This window comes from Mya arenaria, chromosome 10, assembly GCF_026914265.1.
Source record: "Mya arenaria isolate MELC-2E11 chromosome 10, ASM2691426v1".
Taxonomy (NCBI): domain Eukaryota; kingdom Metazoa; phylum Mollusca; class Bivalvia; order Myida; family Myidae; genus Mya; species Mya arenaria.
The window spans coordinates 34,544,308-34,564,301 of NC_069131.1; the positions used below are offsets into that span (position 1 = coordinate 34,544,308).

At 34.5% G+C, this 19,994-nt stretch overlaps 1 protein-coding gene and 1 long non-coding RNA gene across 5 annotated transcripts; one reads left to right on the top strand and one right to left on the bottom strand.

Moving 5' to 3' along the window:
• Nucleotides 1-596: 596 nt before the first annotated feature.
• On the bottom strand, nt 597-16,340 carry LOC128205644 (receptor-type tyrosine-protein phosphatase epsilon-like). Of its 4 annotated transcripts, none has more exons than XM_052907453.1 (11): nt 16,082-16,340; nt 6,284-6,401; nt 6,071-6,156; nt 5,693-5,965; nt 5,443-5,606; nt 5,190-5,277; nt 4,906-4,970; nt 4,456-4,492; nt 4,187-4,290; nt 3,688-3,813; nt 597-2,473 (listed from the first exon to the last, which is right to left on the bottom strand). In XM_052907453.1, exons 5-11 carry the CDS (start codon nt 5,569-5,571, stop codon nt 2,375-2,377), a joined length of 648 nt encoding a protein of 215 aa, XP_052763413.1. In that variant the 5' UTR covers nt 5,572-5,606; nt 5,693-5,965; nt 6,071-6,156; nt 6,284-6,401; nt 16,082-16,340; the 3' UTR covers nt 597-2,374. The 4 variants fall into 4 exon arrangements, with proteins under 4 accessions (XP_052763413.1, XP_052763414.1, XP_052763411.1 ...); XM_052907454.1 differs by lacking the exon at nt 16,082-16,340 and adding an exon at nt 6,958-7,906; XM_052907451.1 differs by lacking the exon at nt 16,082-16,340 and adding an exon at nt 6,604-7,906 and having other exon boundaries at nt 5,693-5,830.
• LOC128205645 (uncharacterized) lies at nt 7,926-8,467 on the top strand. The gene is made up of 2 exons (XR_008256301.1): nt 7,926-8,173; nt 8,376-8,467. It is a non-coding gene; the product is annotated as an uncharacterized LOC128205645 (long non-coding RNA).
• Nucleotides 16,341-19,994: the final 3,654 nt, after the last annotated feature.

Below are 19,994 nucleotides of genomic sequence, written 5' to 3' on the forward strand. Positions count from 1 at the left end.
CATTTACAAAATATTTTAATTCATAAACACATAACGTCAATTTCAAGCACAGTAAATCACCATTCACTCGGTGAAATGGAGTATGTAAATCCCGATCGCTTATATTTTATCTTAAAATAGATTGCTATTCCGTCATAGTTTGTTTCTAATCAAACACACAATGGAAATGGGAATCAACTCGAACAGAATCTAATCTTTGGAAATTTGAGTTGTGCCCCTTGCTTCGAAAATCTAAGAACATTCCTTAATACCCATGATATTGATTACAGTGCGATTTAAAATATGACGTCATTCCCCCGCGTGCTTCATATTTACATTTCACCTGCTTAGGAGTATGACAGGGATTTATAAGAAAAATACTCTAAACTTGACGAAAATTCGCATTCGTTGCTAAGGCAAGCGTCTGTATCAATCTATATCATCGAATTATTGATTGAGGTAAACAAACGCGTGATTTAACAGGTGTTCGGTATTTATAAACTGTTCGGATTTACAAACTCAACCAGTATATGAAATAGTAAGAGAACGAAATGCACGATTGCAATTATACACAAAGAGGGCGAAGAATCTTTATTACAAACTAAAAGTGTTTTTTTTTCTACAATGTATAATACATTTATATTTCATTAAAGGGTTTATAGTGCAAAGGCCCGTATACAAAATCAATGGAAAACATATAGTACAAAACATGATAGTACACAAGTAATAGTAAATAGGGCTTTTATAAACAAACACTATATAAGAAAAAGTAAGTGAACGAAATACACGATTGCTATCATACAAAGAGGGCGAAGCACCATTATTCTACATTTTCCCCATGATTTAATGTTACTTAATAAAACAATTATAGACTAGTGAGCCATAGACTGTAATCCGACATTTTTCACCGACAGGAAACATATTTACTTTCTTCAAATAAAATACCATTATCCTTCTTTGTTTCCAAGTCGAGTATTGCATTATATACGGCTGCCCTCGATAATTATCTTCTGAACGAATTCAAGTCCACGTACATTTGTTTGTCTAACGTATTCACGTGACTAGTGAACATCTCCATTGGTGTTTAACAGTTATGAATATGTATGTCAAGGTGGTTCGGCGTCATTTGATAAACAAAACCTTATCAACGGCAATATGGTTCACAATAAGCTGGCATTTTAAAACTTGGAAACTGGACAACTCCCATAACACATACACATGCTCCATTAATTCAGCTATATTAACAAAATATGTTCATTTGATTTTTACAAGTTCCTAATACATCTATTTTTTTATTAAAGGGTTAATAGTGCTCGTATACCAAAACAATGGAATATATGTAGTACAAAACATATTATTCAAAAAGTGATATTGTGGTTTGCTTTTATAAAATATATAATAAATAGTAAGTCGACCAATTAAACGATTGCTATTATACACAACGAGATTGAAGCATCATAATCTCAAACTGTAAAGTGGTTTTGTACAAGTTTCTTATACATTTATATCATAATTAAGGGATTATAGTGTAAAGGCCAGCATACAAAATTAATGGAAAACATAGAGATTAAAACATGATAGTACACAAGTGATAGTGAACAGCGCTTTTATAAACAAACACTATATAAGAAATAGTAAGTAAACGAAAAACACGATTGCAATTACACACACAGAGATCGAAGCATCATTATTCTACAAATCCACCACGATTTATTGATACAGAATAAAACCATTATTGACTAGTGAGTCAAAGACTGTAATCGGAGATTGTTCACCGACATGAACACATATTTACTTTCTTCCAATGAAAAAACCATTATCCCTCATTGTTTCCAAGTCAAGCATTGTATTATATTGACATATCATTGTTGCTTTCCAAACCGGGATCAAACCTCAATGCAGCTGATCAACGTGCAAGGCTGCCCTCGATAACTATCTTCTGAACAAATTCAAGACCACGTACATTTGTTTGTCTAACGTATTCACGTGCCTGGTGAACATCTCCATTGGTGCTTAACAAATATGAATATGCATGTCAAGGTTGTTCGGCGTCATTTGTTTAACAACAACTTATCAACGGCAATATGATTCACAATAACCTGGCATATTGAAACTTGCCTATATATAGGAAACTGTAATAAGAAATATTTCAACTTAAAACAGGAAACTGTTCCCCAATATGGTACAAAGGTCAAAAACAAGTCTAAAGCCAAAACGCTACCACGTGACGATATTTACAATGAAATGTTTATAATCTCAAAAGATGTACTAGTGTCCTGTGAATTATTTGATAACTGTTATGCAAAAATGAGCATATAGTCATGTTTATATGTCAATGCAGGACAGAGGCTGTCATAGTTCCACGGTAAGAAGTCTCAGCCTTGGCCTACCGCGTTCATTCCCTCTGGATATCCCCACTTATGTTGTAATACACAGCGTTATCTGTTTCGTTCACGGAATTGAGAACACACTCGTAGCAGAAGTAAAACTGTTCCTGCAAGAAATAATTTGCTTTAATTTCTTTTTAATAGTAATTATCTGAATGCATAACTGAAATTCAAAGTATCCAATAATAATTCAATCGGTTCGAATTAATCCTTTATGATGGAAGAACTTTGTTTCTTTAAGAAAACTCATTATCATCACCAATCGTTAACAATTATCTTTTATTTAAATAGAAAAAGAAACAGATAATAGTCACTGTTGTTTGGATTTGAATAAGAATTAATTGATCAACTTATCAAAATTGGCGGAGAAAATAATGCAATAAAATAATGATTACATTTTTGCATATTTCGAGTTATTTTAATATGATAAATGTTACGAAAGCACAATGTAAACGTATTTAAGATGACAATTCTTCGAAAAAAGGAAATTACATTGAAATGTAAACGGCAGTAAATGATTTATTTTACATTTCATGCTATGCTTATCAACGACTATGTATGTTCAACTTTTATATAGTTCGCTTCTGAACTGATAAGAAAGTGTAAAAGCTAATTTAGCAAACAAATCTGTTAAACCGCAGTTTTGTGACTGAAAAATAAACACATATTTACTAGAAATATTAACATTTAAGGAAGTCATTATAGCACTTGTTTGATCCCGTAACAACTAAAGTGCACATACTTCAAAATCTTATGGAAACTTATGTTCAAGAGGGGGAATATTGAGTCATTCTAAATACTTAGATATTTCAGCCTCCCTTCCTGAAATCAAACTTATTCAAAACAATTATTCATTAACTTTATAACGGAGAAATTGCGTTTAATAAGGGATGACATATTAAAATCAGAAACTATTTAATAAACATATTTTTTATGAGCTTTTTTCTGCCTCTGAGGGTTCTCAAATATTTAGTTGTATAATAGCCGCTTTCCACGCGGGAGGCTACATGTTGATACCTATGTATGTATATATGATATATATCCCTTAGCTGTCACCTGCCCTTCAAGGGTAGTACTGGAAAACTTGGAGTTCTCAGTACTGATAACTGCTTGACAGCTGAAGGATGGAGTGTCATGAAATTTGTCAGTCTTGCGAATCCGACGATGCGCCACCGTATTCCCAGTCACAGGTTGTATTGTCATGTGTATCACTTATAGGCTATACAATTAAGAGTAAAGCATACTAACACAAATTCCATCAACCTAATTGTTTTCGTTGATACTGAAATTACTGGCATTGTCCAAGTAAATTAAAATTTACCTTTGAAAACGTAAACTGTCTCCAAATTAAATCTGCGTACACTTTTTCAACCTTGCACATAACTTTTATATCGCCGTATAGCTTACATTGGCCATGATCAGGCCAGTATTGCTCGCATTTGGTTTTCTGCAAATACACGGATATTAACTTATTATTAACTAAATTGAGATAACGATCCAATTAAGTATGTAATTATATGGACTAATGCCAACGGCCCTCTAATGCCTGAAGGGCATACAGGAAACAATAATATGTTTCATAAGCATAACCACCTTTTCAATATTCTTAAATACCGATATAACATGATATTAAATCTGCATAATATTTTATGTTATTCATAATGGAATCCATTGCTCAAATTGTACTCTTGTCATTTTAATCCTAGATCGTTGAAGTTATATTACATACACATTGTTTTTACTTGTTGTCCATCCATCACAAAACCACAACACCTTTTATCACAGAGGGTCACACACTTTTCGTTAAGTAAACACCTTACCTCATCCTCTACCAAGTTGGTTACCATGGCAATCCGTTCCACTTTCTGTTGCCAAACCATTCGCCAGAATTGGCCAAAATCGCCCAGCTGCTTAGCCATCGGACCTTTAGGAGGCATAATATAAACATGTAGGTTTTCATTATTATGTCCTTAAAACTAAAATGAAAGTTGATTTTTATAAACTAAAATTTAGTGTTTTTGTTTAACATTTTAATTCATATGAGTTAATATCATTAGAAAACAAACGTTCAATTAATACATCATATTACCCAAAGCAGCTATGTATGCCTTTCGTTTCCTGAAACCCTGAAATAATTAGGTTATGTAAATTTTGCCTTGAGTTATTCATTTCAAGAATATTTTCATGTTGTATTCACAAATACCAAGAGTTCAGTAAAATTAATAATTGTGTCATCAGAAAAAGCGATGACTTATACTATTGCGTTTATACAGTCAAATTGTGAATGTGAAGAAGGAGAAGAAGAAGATCAAGAAGGTGGAAGTAGAAGACGAAGAAGAAGACAAAGACGAAGAAGAAGAAGAAGAAGAAGAAGAAGAAGAAGAAGAAGAAGAAGAAGAAGAAGAAGAAGAAGAGAAGAAGAAGAAAAGAAGAAGAAGATAAACTAAAACAAGAAAAATTAAAACAAGAAGTAGAAAAAGAAGATCAAGGAGAATTATAAAAAAAATATATATCACACGTTTTTCTTGTATGGACTTACGTCTATATAGCTTGCATTGATATAGTCTGTGTCTCCTCCACGTACTACAACACGCGCATCATCATCTAAAACAGAACTCAATGACATATTTGCTAACACAAGTACAGTACTAAAAGGCCATTCCATTCGTGCTTAATAACGCAAAAATAAGTCAAAGATGTTGGAAAATGAACAAGAACATGTAAGAAAACAATCCCAGCTATGAACGCCTAAAACATATAATAAAACTAATATATTTAAACACATGAAAGGGCAGACAAGGAAAGAAGGGAACTGGTTCTTACACGGATAAATTCCTTTGTATCTATTTCTGTGCATATTTAGCTTCGTTTGTGAAACTTCGTAAGGTTTCAAGAGACCGTACGGTATTTTCTGCAAATTGAAAAAAAAATGCTATACAAATATAAACAATATTCATATTTGAAAATTATAAACGTTAATGAAAGCGTGTTCCTAAAAATAAACCAAGCTATATTACATGTAATAAAAACACAAGACGTAGAAGCATGAGTTAGACATCAAGGCAGTGTACGGTACCTGAAATTCTTCTTCTATATCCTTTATGCATATGTTGTGTACATATTCCGGTAAATTAGCTACAGTCAGTTTGAATTTGCTGACTTCTCTTGTGTTGTTGTAATAAACACCTTCATTTGTTTCAAACATGTCTGTGATGTCCTGTGCAGAAACATCATCTGCGTCTAAAACATCGTAAAAATAAGTAGAAACTGTTTTTGTCAATTTTTAATACGAACTACTAATGTTACATTTACCATAACTAGCTTACCGATTTCAAGATTGTCCTCAGTCAAAATAAGCGTGTTATCCTTGTGAGAGCTCTTCGCTGGTGGACTGTGGTAATTGGTGTTTTCTATGATGGTGATAGAGTGGAATTAATCGGTATCTTCATTGACATACTCTTCTCCTGAAGACACAAAGACAAAGGCTTTATATGTCAATAAGGCGTGCCTTTTTAAGATCGAAATCCAGCTACTCTATCAGGAAATTACTTAGCGCACTATGTGTGTCATTCTCATCTCCCGGCTTGATTTAACAACTTCTGCAAGGTGGAAACAATATAATTCAGCAACTTATTTGGTATAATTAACCAGACTTTTGCTATGAAAACACGTAATACAATATTAATTTCAAAACGCATACGTACTGCCTTTGTTCACCATTGCGTTCAACGCGGAAGAGTTATCATGTTCTTTTTCGGGTCGCTTACTTCTGTTGCATAGAATGTCTCTTCTGAAAGTACAAGCGGTTTCCACATTATATGCAAGATTTCTAGTAATATAATTAACTGTAAAACGTATTAGTTAAACTGCCAATAATGTATATTGCTTTTGTCAGAATATGCTAATTTGTCTATCACCTTCGTCGAAGCAAAATCATTCCAACGACCACAATGGCAACAATAGCAACAACTCCACCTCCAACTCCTCCAGCAAGGGATGTAGTTGACGTTTGTTGTCCTGCTTCTGTTTCAAAGGCTGTTAATAGTAAAGTGAACAGTAAATTACAAGATACATCATGCATTTCATAAATTGCAAACCATTAACATTATCTCCGGGCATGACAATTTCAAGAAGTTGTGACAAGAACATGTTCTATTCAATAGCTAAAAGTATTATTTGTGTGTAAAATATTGTATGGAAGGTATGGATAGTATATTGAAAATAATGTCAGTCTCACCTGCATGACAAAGTGATCCATTGCCATATTGACATTCTGTGCAACCATTGCAATTGTATTTGTCACATGTGTGGCCATAGTAACCAACACTACACTCCAAACATCCGTTTGATTGATTGCATGCTTTACATTGAGAACCACACGTAGTGCATTGACTTCCCCAGTACCCATCCTCACAAGATATACACACGCCGTTACTTTGGTTATATGATGAACAGTGATGGCCACAGTGATGCTCACAAATACTTCCCCAATATCCGTCAAAACAAGCTTGACATCTGGATGACTCGCAGAACGCACATGGAGTTTCACAATTAAAACAACGACTATTTTTCAAGTAATATCCGAACTTACAGGAATTGCAATACCCATCTGATTTTCTACAAGACAAACAATTTGCAGCACAGCTCCGTTGGCAATTATGTCCATAGTAACCGTTTTGGCACGACTGACAACCGGTTGACTCACATGAAAAACAATGCGTTCTACATTTATAACAACGGTTATTTTTTAAGTAATATCCGGACTCACAGGAATTACAATAACCATCTGATTTTCTACAATATGTACAATGTACAGCGCATCTCGTTTTACAAGTATATCCAAAGTATCCGTTCTGGCACGACTGACACCCGTTTGTGTCACATGAAGCAGAGTGAGTTCCACATTCACGGCAATAATTATTATGCAAATAATATCCGAGTTCACAGGATAGGCAATAATCATTCGAGTTTTTACAGGTTGTACAATGTGCAGCGCACTTCTTTGACAATTATTTCCATAGTAACCGTTATGGCAGGACTGACACCCGGATGGTTCACAGGAAGAACAGTGAGTTCCACATTTAATGCAATAATTAGTATCCAAGTAATATCCGGTAATACATTTTGAGCAATAATGGCCATTGATCCGATCACATTTAAGGCAATTTTGAATTCTACATTTGTAAACACAATTCTCTCCATAATACCCCTCTATGCATCCGTTATTACAGTAGCCGTTTGTACAATTTGTATATGACCCGTTAGCACAACACTGGCACTCGGAACACAACTGTGCACACACAGCTGTAAAGTATAACTAATACATGAGCAGTTATGTGACAGGGTGATAAAATCAATAGTGTAGTGTAACCTTTATGTATATTTTCTTTGGGTTAAGTAAGTTTTCTCCACGAGAGGAAACCAGAGATACTGGCAGTTTTGTAGTAGATCGTATCGGGAGATATCGACACGTATAATAGAATGGCATATTATTTAGTGTCATAACAGCTTCATTAGATATCCATATCCAATTAGACAAATGTAAGTAGAGCGTAGGCTTTGTCTATTTCTGTATTTCCGTCTTTGTTTGTGATGTCGGACCGGGTTTTGTCTTTGATATTTTTGCGGGCTGTTTTGAACGTCATTTAACCTTAATTTATAATAAACCTCACGATTTCATCTCTACAAGTCACTTTAACAACTGCATGGTTTGTTACAGCTCATATTTCACCAGGTCCTCCAGTCCCGGTTTGAGAGCGAAAGCCAGAGTTTGATTGGGGTAACGTGTCTAAAGTACCAGATACTTTGTAAGTATGAAAACAATGTTGTTTGATGTATAATATAGGCTATTGTATAAAGAACAGTCACTCACCCTGAACTCATTGTTAAAATGTATATTTCATTCCATAACCATTTTAACCTTCATGTCATTCTTTATCATTCTTATAATGATAAGTTATTTAGTAATGTCTCCAGTATTGTAAGACAATGTTATTTATGTAATTGCAGGACGTTTCACTGTTACTGCCATTCCAGTGGTTACACGGGTTGGACATGTTTTGATGTGTAAATGACAAAATAAAATATCGAACGAAACTTTATCTACATTTGTCGTTATTCTAACGATGGTAGAGCCAAAAGTTACAATGGAGCCCCCAGTGAGGAATGTCATTGCCAACGAGTAGCTTCACCGGAATTGGAGGGACCAACGTTTCGAGGAGGGACCAACGTTTTGTGGGCAGTTTCGTTACCGAACACCTGAGGCGTGTCTGGGTGGGTCGATGTCTTCATTCCGTGGACATGAGTGTTAACAACTACTAGAGAAGTTTCACATCTACTATTAGATTCATCAAGAGAACCATCCATAGGGACCATTGGCAGATTGTGACTGCCAAGTGACAGTGATACAGTGCTTATTTTCCTTAGGTTAAGGTGGTGAGTGACGTATAAATGCACAAATTCTGTTAAAAAGTTTCCATGTTACTTTATGTTTTGGATTACAATGGCCTCTTATGAGCACAACAGCTTTCTATAGTTTCAGATCATGGGAGCAGGTTCCAGTAAATAAATTTCAGATTGTTCCAGTTCGTAATTTACAGTCGGGATCTTTTCGGTGGCCTTGACATGAATGGGAGTTGCTGAGATCTACATGCTGATTGTTCCTGCACCGTAAATAGGTTTGGTCAATCAAACCAATTAACTACTAAGGCTATCTATATTGCAGGTTTAATTAATTATATATCTCTTATTTAGGGCTTTATACATTAATTAGTGTCCATTTCTTTAGATTTCAAGAAATTCATCATCAGCACTATCTGTTGTTGTTGCAAGCACCAACTGCTGCTGTCGTTGTCATCATCAAGTGTCAAAAGTTGTCAGATTCATTATTTTCAATTCAGTTTTTATATTAAGACTATTTAGTTGTATATTTAATACTTTTTTTGGACAAGATAAACCATATTTTTCTGTGGTATAGAATAATTGTTTTTGCTGTTACAATTATCATTGCCGTTGAATGTAATTTTGTGTTTTTGTCACTTATTTGTCTATACACTTACCTTGTATCCATTTTGGTTGTATTTGTAAAATGATTATTGCACAGCAATTTAAATAAATATTTTTTGTGAATATTTTGAAGAAGTAGTCTACCCTAGTACTCAGTACTCAGTAGTCATGTCAGACTTAGAGTGACAGTATTGTAGATAAGGACTGGGCCCATAGTTAAGTTTATGATAGCTAGTATAGTTAAGTAGTCTATTTGGAATAGTTAAATAGATGATTTTGTGATTTTTTTTGTGAATTTGATTGTTAATTCACGCATTTATTTATCAGACATTAATTAAATATCAGGCTGTGTAATGATCATTCATTCTTTTATGATCTACTTGTTTTTACATTTTATTAATTGTGATAATATGTGGTGATCAGTGTTTGAATATTGAGAACTTGTGTGATAAGAGACACTATAGTGTGAAATTAGGTGATAGAGACACTTGTGAAATTTAAGTGAAAGAGACATTCATGATTTTATAGTGAGAAGATATTAAATCAATCTAAATCCAAACAATATTGCACTATTAAGACAGCAAGGACTGTTTATTGCAATTGAAATATTGATTTAGTAACATTGTGAATTAACTGAGAAACTATCTATTACTTGTGTGATTGAAAAACTTTGATAAAGTATGGCGGAAAAAGTTACGGAAGAAGATAGTGCAATGGTGGAACTTATGAAAAAGTTTAAGATCAATACAACGGAGGATTTAGAAGAGTTGTTCGGCGCTAAAGTGAAAGAAAAAAAGCCAACTATGATAGCTGATGTCAAAGAGACATTAAAATTTCCACGTATCAGCCTCTTCTATGGTGAAAGTGGTAAAGGTGAAGTGTCATACCGTACATGGAGATACGAGGTCAACTGTTTGATTCGGGAGAAGGCGTACACCAAAGAAGGTATTCTCCTGGGCATACGCCGTTCACTCCGGAGAGAATCAGCAGACATGGTTACGAGACTTGGGGAACAAGCCACCATAGATGATATATTGAAAATGTTTCAAAGTACATATGGGAATGTTGAAACTCCTGAATCTATATTAAGAAAATTTCATAGTTGTAAACAAGACTGCGATCCAGTGAATACCTATGCATCCAAAGTAAAAGAATTATTTTCACAAGCTGTGGAACCTTGGTGCTGTTCATAGGATTCAACAAATTTTACTGAAGAGTGTTTTTTATGAAGGGCTCAATACTGAATTGAAGATAGCATCATCATTTAAATTTGAAACAGTTGCCAATTATCATGATTTTAAAACTGAAATAAGGAAGCTGGAAATAGAGTTAAAAGCGAAACCCAAGAAAGAAAATAAAACCAAATGCAACGCCACCACAAAAAGTGAAGTTAATTAAAAAAAAACAAACATCGGATCCAGACCTAAAATCAGTACTTGAAAGTATAAATGCAAGACTTGAAAAGCTGGAGAAAGAAAAGGAACATACTACAGCAAGCATGCAACAACAGACTAAGCCACAAGACAGCCAAGAACAACAACATGGTTACTATCCTGGGCAGTCAAGTTACCAGTATACTCCAAGAGGTGGACGCGGTCAACGACATTTTAGAGGTGGCAACAGTCAATTTCGGGGAAGAAGACCGTTCAGAGGACATGGCCGGGGTAAATCATCCTATATGACAAGACGGCCTCCTGGAAACTGTTACAACTGTAATGAACCAGGTCACTACGCCAGAGATTGCCCTTCAAATCAGTCTGGAGCTTGTTACAACTGCAATGAAACAGGTCACTACGCCAGAGATTGCCATTTAAACCTGTAGGTACCACTTCCGCGGGTCAAGAAACTGGTACAAAGAAACACGCCGACCCACAACTTATTGGTGAATCAGCTGAAGTTCAAATTAAGATAAATGGTATAAATAGTTTAGCTCTTTGCGATACAGGCTCTTGTGTTTCCACATGCTCTGAAAATTTCTACAATGAACATCTTTCTAATCTTGTATTAAAACCTTTGAAAAACTTGGTAAAAATTGAATGTGCAGATGGAAATGAATTACCCTACACAGGCTACATCGAAGTAAACATCCAGCCAGTTGGTATACCAGGTGCTGAAGAACAAGCTTGTTTGCTACTAGTCGTTCCAGACACAGAATACAACACCAAAACACCAATATTACTTGGGACCAACATACTCTCAGAATTTTTAAATATCTGCAAAGAACGAAATGGCGAAAAATTTCTACAGAACTCTAGTTTACATGTTCCTTGGTTTTTAGCATTTCGTTGCATAGTATTAAGGGAAAAAGAACTTCATAGAAATCACAACAAACTGGCAATTCTAAGAAGTGCTGAAGTTGGGAAAGTCACCATTGGACCAAACCATTCAATAAGTATAAGATGTCACACAGATAATGAAATAAGCCACATATCAACATGTGCATTGATCCATGAAACAAACCAGTCTAAATTACCTGATTTCGTGGATGTTAGTCCAGCAGTTGTAAATTACAGAGAAAAAAGAAAGCAAGAATATTTTGTTACCATCTCTAATCTTACGACACATACAGTTACTATTTCACCCAAAGCAGTCATTGCAGAACTTCAACCAGTTGAAATTGATAATGGATTACTTGAAAATCAATCAGAAAGCAGCAAGTCAAATGCATTCAACAAGATCCACATAGGCACAGATATTTCTCAAGAACAACACGACAGTCTATTGAATATTCTAAATAAACATGAAGCTATTTTTTCAAAAGGAGATACAGATATTGGCAAGTGTACAAAAGGGAAACATAGAATTGAATTAGAAAACAAAATACCATTTAAAGAAAAATACAGGCGGATACTACCAGGGATGTTTGAAGAGGTTCGCAAGCACATTGAAGATCTTTTAACAAGTGGGGTCATACGCAGATCGAAATCTCCATGGGCGTCGGCCGTAGTACTTTGACGCAAGAAGAACGGAAAACTTAGAGTATGTATTGACTACAGAAGACTTAATCAAAGAACTATCAAAGATTCCCACGCATTACCAAGACCAGAAGAAATATTTGACTGTTTACATGGCGCAAAATGGTTCACAATCGCAGACATGAAATCTGGATATCATCAAATCGATGTAGAAGAGAGACATAAGAAATATACAGCCTTTACTTTAGGACCACTTGGATTGTACGAACACAATAAATTAGCTTTTGGACTTTGTAATGCACCTTCTGAATACCAAAGAATAATGCAGGATTGTCTGGGCGATTATCATTTAAACATATGTTTCATATACCTGGATGACTTAATCATTTTCAGTTCAACCTACGAGGAACATCTTGAACGTCTTGACAAAGTTCTTACCAGAATGAAAGAATGTGGTATCAAGTTATCAGCAGAAAAGTGTTTTTTCTTGGAAAAAAAGGTAATATTTTTGGGTCATGTAGTGAGTGAAAATGGACTTGAAACAGACCCAGAAAAATGTGAGAAAATAAAAAATTATCCTACGCCGAAAAATCCAGACGAACTGCGTTCCTTTTTAGCACTGGCAGGCTACTACAGGAAATTTGTGAAAGATTTTAGGAAAGTTACCAAACCTTTAGCTGACCTACTTCCACCAACTAGTCCAAAAAAGAATAAGAAACAACAAGAGAAGAAACCTTGGCAATGGGAAAAGCAACAAGAAGACACCTTTCAGAAGATTAAAGATCTGTTAACCTCACCTCCAATATTAGCCTACCCCCAGTTTGATCAACCCTTTGAAGTGCATACAGATGCCAGTGGTGTTGGACTAGGCGCAGTACTCTATCAAGAGCAAGAAGGGCGGAAGAAAGTTGTGGCGTACGCTAGCAGAAGTCTTTCGAAATCAGAAAAAAAAAACTCAGCCTTCAAGATGGAATTTTTAGCGCTCAAATGGGCAATAGCTGACAAATTTAGTGATTATCTGATAGGAAATATATTTACAGTTTATACGGATAATAACACTTTGACTCATATTCTTTCTAGTGCAAAACACGACGCAACCGGCCAAAGATGGATAGCGGCACTCAGCGATTATGATTTTAACATCATCTACAGATCAGGCAAAAGTAACACTGATGCTGATGTTTTATCTAGATATCCAGGATACAAAGTACAGGACAACAATTTAATAGACTTTTAATCCATCAAAGCCATTTGTAACACAATTTTTGTTTCACCATACATTGATGTTTTACCATGCTCAACATTGGACATTTTAGATGTTATTGAGACACCAGGCCAGACTATGGCCCAGATCGAAATGCGGGAACTGAGAAAAGAACAGCGAGAAGACCCCATTATAGGAATCTGGCTTAGAGCAGTCATTGATAAGTGTTATCCCCAAAGAAAATTGATTACTAATAACAGACAACATCAAACTATGTCAAGACATTTTCAACAGTTTAGAGTAGTAAGAGGATTACTTTATAGAGAAACAGAAGAAAATGGGGATAAGATCAAACAACTAGTTCTACCAAGGGTTTACAGAAGACAAGTTCTTTTAGGTATACACAATGATATGGGACATCCAGGCAAGGACAGAACCTCGTCTCTAGTCCGAGAACGATTCTACTGGCCGGGATACACAGCAGAAGTAGGTAGCTGGGTAGATCAGTGTCCGAGATGCTTGAGAGCAAAGACTACCAAAAATGCAACAGCTCCTTTAATAAACATTAAGTCTTCATATCCTCTAGAACTAGTAAGCACAGATTTCTTAAAAGAAGGACAGTACACGTTATATATATTTTTTTTTATGTATTTCAGGTATCAAGATATTTGCATAGTTGTATTACACGCTTAGTAAATGTATACTTGAATTATTATTATGTTTTAACCGTTTTATACGAGATAAGCTTTCAGACAAGTCGAGACGACTTTTCCGAAGAGGGGGAGAATGTGACAGGGTGATAAAATCAATAGTGTAGTGTAACCTTTATGTATATTTTCTTTGGGTTAAGTAAGTTTTCTCCACGAGAGGAAGCCAGAGATACTGGCAGTTTTGTAGTAGATCGTATCGGGAGATATCGACACGTATAATAGAATGGCATATTAATTTAGTGTCATAACAGCTTCGTTAGATATCCATATTCTATTAGACAAATGTAAGTAGAGCATAGGCTTTGTCTATTTCTGTATTTCCGTCTTTGTTTGTGATGTCGGACCGGGTTTTGTCTTTGATATTTTTGCGGGCTGTTTTGAACGTCATTTAACCTTAATTTATAATAAACCTCACGATTTCATCTCTACAAGTCACTTTAACAACTGCATGGTTTGTTACAGCTCATATTTCACCAGGTCCTCCAGTCCCGGTTTGAGAGCGAAAGCCAGAGTTTGATTGGGGTAACGTGTCTAAAGTACCAGATACTTTGTAAGTATGAAAACAATGTTGTTTGATGTATAATATAGGCTATTGTATAAAGAACAGTCACTCACCCTGAACTCATTGTTAAAATGTATATTTCATTCCATAACCATTTTAACCTTCATGTCATTCTTTATCATTCTTATAATGATAAGTTATTTAGTAATGTCTCCAGTATTGTAAGACAATGTTATTTATGTAATTGCAGGATGTTTCACTGTTACTGCCATTCCAGTGGTTACACGGGTTGGACATGTTTTGATGTGTAAATGACAAAATAAAATATCGAACGAAACTTTATCTACATTTGTCGTTATTCTAACGATGGTAGAGCCAAAAGTTACAGTTATCCATACATATGCAATTTCATTAATTTTTGATCTCTTTTACTATTGCCTTTAATGCAGTATAATTTTATTTCCAGACTGACATGTGCATTGATTAATATCTTTGAACCAATTGCAAATGAAGTCTTTACGGCACAATAATACAAAAATAAAACGAAATGCATCTTTACTGAAAATAAAGCATGAAGTTCCTGTAAGATGAAATACTATTGTGTTGATTAAAATATGTTGTTGTTTTTTAAATTCAATTTTATAAATATATCTGTTCCCGAATTTACTAACATTTTATAAGCTAATTATAATACGGTTTTAAACAACAGGTAATAGTATCAGTAATATATAGATTTATAACACTGATTGAGTGATGTATCTTTGAATTAATAGAAAACTGGCCAAAATGTTGTTAACGAAAGCATATTTTTTATTATTTTCAAAAGATACAAAATTAACAGTACAATGCATGTTATTGTGGGCTTCTATATTTATCAAATAAACTTAATTTGCATGGTATTACGATTTAATTTGATAATAAAACGTCATAATCTAGAGCTTGTTTAACATTAATCTCAGGAGAAATAAACACGTGTTTTTTTTCTTTTCAGACTAGGGCGGTGTCCACGACTTTTTGAATCACCCAAAATGTAAACATTCGTATCAGTAAATCATTTTGTTTCAGTTTTATTTTCTCAAATATCATTACAAAATACGTCAGGATACCATAAACTGTAAATGACAAACGTCCTTCTTCCGAGACATGGTAATGTATTAAGTTGTTATACAATTATGTTTTAATCATGAAAATGTGTGTTTAAAGATAAACAATATAAAAGCAAAGTCTTTGTCCAAAGACTCTATGAATCGTTAAAATATTAAAATAAATTGGAGCTTTTAGATTTAGTAGGACGATGGAAAACTTACCTCGCACAAGTATAAAAACAATAACACACGGAAATAGGAGCTTTTAGTTTAGTAGGACGATGGAAAACTTACCTCGCACAAGTATAAAAACAATAACACACGAAAACATTGCGCTTAAGTTTTGGTGTACACTAGTCCGTTGCTCCCAAACAGGAATTATGTCATTAAAGTGTTCATAAATCCACTGTGACTCATACTTAATTCATTCCGACAGAAGTGTTTTAACACAAAGCTTACGAGCCAGGTTTAAAATATGTTTCATACGCTTAAAGACACGCTGTTATAATATCAAACCAGGAAGATTAGTCAAGCCATCATTTGATGTATATTTTAACAGAACATTTTTCCATTGTTTGCATTTTATAAGACAACATTATCTCAAATTATCTTACTATGAACATCAGTAACAAATGCGAATTTTTCGAAGGATTGATATGTTATGCTTATTTTATATTTGAAGAGAGATAAATATGTTTACACGACACACTGAAATAAAAATAAATAAACGAATCAACGTTGCTCACAGGAGGCTTAGGTTATATGTCTATGTTTGTATTTTGTCATGTTAACATTACTGGTGATTTCCAAGGTTATAGTTTACGATGTCTGGCACCATGTTAGTATATGCGTGTTTCTTTCCTTGAATAGTATTATACAACATTATGTAATGTTGGTTGTCAATGCGAACTTTTAAAAAAAGATATTTAATGTTGCAATCTTTAAACGAATGTTGATCAAATGATGCTTAACTTATTTAGTATTTAATTTTTTTACGTGTCAGAAACATTGATGAGTAAGTATTGTTTTGAAGCATTTTGCTATTTAAGCAATATTTGTAAGGGATATAGTTGACCTTGTTTCGCCACTGTGATATTTAAATTCATGTAGTACACCGAAATGGTCATTGAAACAACATGGTCTTTGTGACAAAAAAGAATCAAGGAACAAACAAAAGTTGGGCCCACAGACATTTCCGTTCTTCAAATATTTCTTGTTTTTACATCGAGTGATCTTGCCGTTCATTTCAATATGTGAGCACAGCTGGGGTCAATCAAGCCTAGTTTCATACGACTTTGGGCTTGAATGACCCTAACCATTTCGCTGTAATAATTCGCACGTTTACAGCACCTGGACGACCGATTACCAGGGTAATCAAATATTTTGAGATCGATGTCCCCCCTGACCGTCTGCCATTTTAAAGCGATTTGAACGCAATGAAAAACTATATGAAAGTACTATTTAAACTCAAAGTATCGGTTACTTTCCTTAGCTCTAAGTTACTGCGCTATATAAAGTTGGAAATTTACCAGATTCAAGCAACTTTTTCCCCCGATTTATCGATTATGGAATGATGAGGTCGCCGATCGCCGAGTTACGAATGTCTGTCGAAATAATCGATTATCGGCGATCATTGGCCAATCACAACTTGCTACCATTGTTCTATGTGAAACTAAAATAATATTTCATTTTTGTCCCAAATTTCCGAAACTTTTCCGATTAAACATACGTCTTACAAGCGTATCTCGATGGAAATTTGAAATCACTTACCAACTCCCACGTCTGTGATAAAAGTCTGAGTTTACAATCATCAATCCACGATCCATCGGAATCTCCAGGGTCGGGGTAAGGGGGAAACATATTGAATGACATTAAAAATATACTCCCGCTTCGCAACTTTATATTTGTAACAAAACCGAGTTAAACAGACGCTCATTGGAATTATCCGCTTGCCGGTTGATGTCAAAAATAGTATTAAATCAATATGCTAAACGGTTTAACCGTTTTCAAAAAATAGGCACTCAACTTTAAAAAAGAAAACTTAGTTAACCTGAAGCTTTAATTTGAAAATAAAGTAGACTTAAGCCGTCACTCCCCTTACCTTTCGGTTTTTAAAGCAGATTTGGACGTTTTGTATTTTTCATTTTTGGAAAAGAAGTGTAGGCCCAGGCTTTCCGTGCTTTGGAGCTACGTCGATGGCCACATGAACAGTTGCGCGTTTCATTGTACAAATTTAATATTTCTGCATGTATATTTAAATAATCATGATAGGAAAATACCATTTTGCTATTACAAATAGTCCAGTACGTATAGATATCCTAAATTGCCCCGTACACATCAAACATCTTAATGTATAAAACTTCCAGACAATAATAAAGAAATTAAGGAAACCAAGTTATATGATCTTAAAATATTTAAGTCCTTTTATAATTCTTTCAGTATTACAGTAGTTCTCATCAGTATCTTTTAATGCAAATAAATATCTTAATATCTGGATTGTTGTTTCATACTATATCATCATAACTTTATTTGAATAGACTCTTTGATTTTGGATGTTTTGTTCCAAATTGTGTGACCAATATCAACTATAAGAATATTGAATTAAAACCTTACCAAAACAGTGTAACATACTCAATGGGGCAAGTACGAAAGCAACGATTCTAATCACGCATTTAAATTGTTCGAAAACCTCCGGCGCCCCTGCCGATATTTGCCAATTTTACACTCTGTAAGTGGCTCGACCCAAACAGACATTGGAAGATACGCCACTGCGGTGCTGTCTACAATTTGTCTACTGAGTTTTGGCCATTATTTTAGAAGTTTAACGACACATCGGACACTTTTGACTCAAAGTTTAAGCTCCGTATCTTGCAATTGTATTGTTTTGCAACAAATGGTAATGCTTATAAAAAGTTAAACAAAGTAAGGGACATAAAGCCATAATAAACTTGTCAACGCACACTTGAAATCGAAATGCGTTCTACGTATTATTATAAAATTCATCCAAATGAAGCAGTTTGAACACTCAACAGCGTTCTCTTTGTATCCCTGTTATCAGTATAATTCGATAAGACCGAAACGATCACGAACTTGTATTCAATTACAATCGTATGTTAAAATTAAAAAAGAAGCTTACAGATAATCTATAACACAGCCATTTACAAGACTCGCGATAAAACAATGATCTCAAGTTGCTTCCCTTTTGTTCATTAAATGGAGCTCAATATAATATCAATTTGTATCGAAATTGGTATTCAAATACAAATATTTGATAAACAAAATTTGCTGATACTTAATCATTATTTTTAAATATCCCTACTTCTGATTGTCAATTTCAGGGAGGGATGTAAAGTGCAGTGTTTTCCCCCACTGGCCGCCATTGGACCAGGTGAGAAAACACTGGTGGAAACTGATTTGGCGGGGTAAAAGTAGAACTCCCTGGCAAGAGTTTTCTCAGTAGTTTTTAAAAAAAAATAAAAAAATAAACATAGTCAATTATACATTTTGAAGTAAAATGGTGTCATTGGTCAAAGAAAATCATCATAGCATGCAGCCTGAAAATAAACAAAAATATCCATAATCATCAATCATTTTTTTTTCAAACAAATTTGACAAACTTGGAAACAGTAGTTATTCAAATTAAATGCTCATTTTAGTACGAATGTGCTTGCAATGAATCGAAATATGCTATAGGAGTAATAAAAAGAAGAACATATTTTGAAACCTTCGAAGTATCGATGACTCGCGAAATGTCAGGAGGCTGAACTCAGAGAAGCGATTCTCCCGCATAGATACATAACTATTCATCCTAAAACAAGAATACGTTACATACATATGAGCTTTGATATTGGTAAAATACTTTCCCACAATATTCTATTCAGCAGTTCTTTGATGGCAATTGACCAAGCGAACACATTCGGCCACTCGTCAGCATCGGCGCATTCAGCAAAACGTTTTGCATGCAATAACTGCAAATATTAAGAATAGTAAGAATAAAATATTTTAGACAAAAGGGTTAATAGAAAACGTTAAACATAGAAAATGAAACATACCACTACAGGATCATATTACATTATCCGGTTAAATAATCATCCTTTGAAGGTGGATATACCTAATTTATCAGATGATAACCAATGTCCGAATGTCTGTACTGACGGTCGTTATAATGCCATGATTTATGACTCTCAGTGTCATTACTTACTGCGTC

What these genes read in the sequence shown, in the direction of transcription:
- LOC128205644 (XM_052907453.1), bottom strand. Translation starts at nt 5,571, where the DNA reads ATGTTTGAAACAAATGAAGGTGTTTATTACAACAACACAAGAGAAGTC. An exon ending in ATACAAAGGAATTTATCCGT is followed by an intron (nt 4,971 to 5,189) that starts GTAAGAACCAGT and finishes GTTCTGTTTTAG; the next exon opens with ATGATGATGCGCGTGTTGTA. An exon ending in GACAGTTTACGTTTTCAAAG is followed by an intron (nt 2,474 to 3,687) that starts GTAAATTTTAAT and finishes TATTTCTTGCAG; the next exon opens with GAACAGTTTTACTTCTGCTA.